Here is a 2,289-nt window from a genome sequence, read left to right as displayed (position 1 = left end):
TACGGACATTCAGGAACGCCATTACTTTGGTGATCAACATGTATTTGGAGTACTACTACTTTTAAAGTGCAAGATGATCAACTTTCTGAAATTCAATGCTTACCCAAATAGTAGCTCAATTTTCAGGCTTTATTTTGAGGCTGCATATTGTTCTGTCACATTTAATCAGTCATCACTTGCTCAAACCTTTATAGCCGAAATGCAATAAGCAGTGTTTCAACCTTTTTATTGTAATTAAGCTACTACTGCAGTAAGTATGTTTTCACTGTGTCACTAGGTCAAGGAAAATAATTGGGAAAGAGGGTTGAAATTTGGGATTTCCTGTATGCATTGTAGAATCCTGCTATTTATATTTTCTACTGCATGGGTAAATTTCACTCATTGCTTGATTAGTCTTTTATCTTGTTTTTATGCAGGCCTGCCAGACTGATGATAATGACACCTGTGGAGGTTTGGTTTTGTTTTTGTGCTCATTAGATGGGCATAACACAAGCACACAGGTGTCACACAGAACTGTTCGTGATGCAGAAGTTCAGTGCAGCCCTTCAACCACTTCACGCCACAGTGGGCCAAACCAGAGAACTTCTTGTTTCAGTGGCTATGAAAGCGTAAAATCATGCTCTTCTGCCATGAGAGATCTCTGTGGTGTCACATTGGAAATGTATGCAGTTTTATTTGCGCTGCTGCCTGTCGCTGCTGACCGCTCATGTGATGTTTCCATGCATGACAGACTCCTGCTTTTTTTAATGAAGCTAAAGTTGGGCATTACGTACTCATCACTTGCCATTTTGTTTTCTGTAAGCAGAATGACTGCTGCAAGGCATTTTAATAGCGTGCTTCGCACATTGGCTGCCGCAACTCAGAAATGGATATTCGTTCCACCCAGACACATCATCAGGTCTCTAATGCCCAATTGCTTCAAAGTACACTACCCAAATTGCACCATGATTATAGATTGCACGGAGGTTCCCACAGAGCAGCCAGCTTCTGTAGCACAGCAGAGGGCACTCTATTCAAACTACAAGGGTGGCTACACGCTGAAGTTTCTTGTAGCAATCACACCCAATGGAGCTGTCTGTTTTCATTCTAAGGCATATGGTGGAAGGTGTTCTGATGCTTTCATCACAGTGCATTCCGACTTCCTCAAAGAAGTAGAACCAGGCGACATGATCATGGCTGATAAGGGGTTTCCTGGCATTACCACGGATCTCGGGAAGGCAGGGGCTGTACTTGTTATGCCTCCTTTCTCAGAGGCCAGGGTCAGTTCTCGGAGGCCGATGTACAGGCAGACTTATAACATTGCAAGAGTGCGAATTCATGTGGAACGTATGATCCAGCGGATCAAGATGTACAATGTTTTAAATACACGTGTGTCCATTGAATTGATTCCTGCCATGTCCGACGTTTTCCATGTGTGTTGTGTACTGGCTAATATGCAGCCTCCAATAATAAAGGAGCCAACGACTGCAGAATCTTAAGTCAGCCGAATTTGGGTATTTCATCAGCTTCATTTCAGTGTTACCTCAGCCTCGTTTCATTTTACCGGAGGGGGCGGGGGCCCGTGCTCTTCTTCCACATTTCTCTCTCTCTCTCTCTCTCTCTATATATATATATATATATATATTAAATAGAGAGAGAGAGAGAGAGAGAGAGAGAGAGATAGAGGAGTCCAACCCAAATAAAGAATTTAATGTCTTTAGCTCTTAGGTGCCCGCAATACCACAATGAAGATGCAAGTGGAAGACCCCAGATTTAATTTTGTACACAGACATCAATCCACTTGTAACTCTTGGCTCGAAGCAAAAAGGGCTGTACTGCGTCGCGTAAAATGTCACGCAATGCGTGTTACTTTACTTTGTTAAAACATGCGCCACACAGGAGACTGCTATGCTAACGGGAAGCTTTAATTTTCAGTGAGTTCAATTCAAGATGGCCGAAAGACTGAGATGGTAGTAAATAATTTGCTAACCTTGTGGAGCTGCGGTTATGAATCTAGTTGCTATTGGTGGCCGACTTTTATAAAACTTTACTGATATCAAAAATGTACAATCTTTTTGCCTTTTAAGCAGGCATCGAAGCTTACCAATTCAACCCGTTTTTTTTTTTGTTAAGTATGTTCTATCTTTGATGTTCTCAAAACCATTCACACCACCCACTTTAGGTGTTATCGCCGTTGGCGTGGATAGCGCGAACGACGACGAAAGAGAGCGAACGCGTGCGCTGTGCACCTCGCTTTCCACCTCTGTCGCGCGCGCTGGCCCCTCCTCATTAAAACCTTTTGACGGGGCT

The 2,289-nt window shown here is 43.1% G+C and overlaps 1 protein-coding gene across 1 annotated transcript; it reads left to right on the top strand.

Annotated features, from left to right (window-relative positions):
• Nucleotides 1-416: 416 nt before the first annotated feature.
• LOC119378276 (uncharacterized) lies at nt 417-1,478 on the top strand (the record flags this gene model as incomplete). The annotated part of the gene is made up of 1 exon (XM_037647465.2): nt 417-1,478. A coding segment is annotated over one exon (1,062 nt), but the record flags the coding sequence as incomplete, so codon positions are not given.
• Between the last annotated feature and the right edge of the window lie 811 nt (nt 1,479-2,289).

The sequence above is a fragment of the Rhipicephalus sanguineus genome, unplaced genomic scaffold (genome assembly GCF_013339695.2).
Source record: "Rhipicephalus sanguineus isolate Rsan-2018 unplaced genomic scaffold, BIME_Rsan_1.4 Seq7588, whole genome shotgun sequence".
NCBI lineage: Eukaryota > Metazoa > Arthropoda > Arachnida > Ixodida > Ixodidae > Rhipicephalus > Rhipicephalus sanguineus.
The sequence above is the reverse complement of the archived record's forward strand: the minus strand, read 5'-3'. Positions and strand labels throughout refer to the sequence as shown.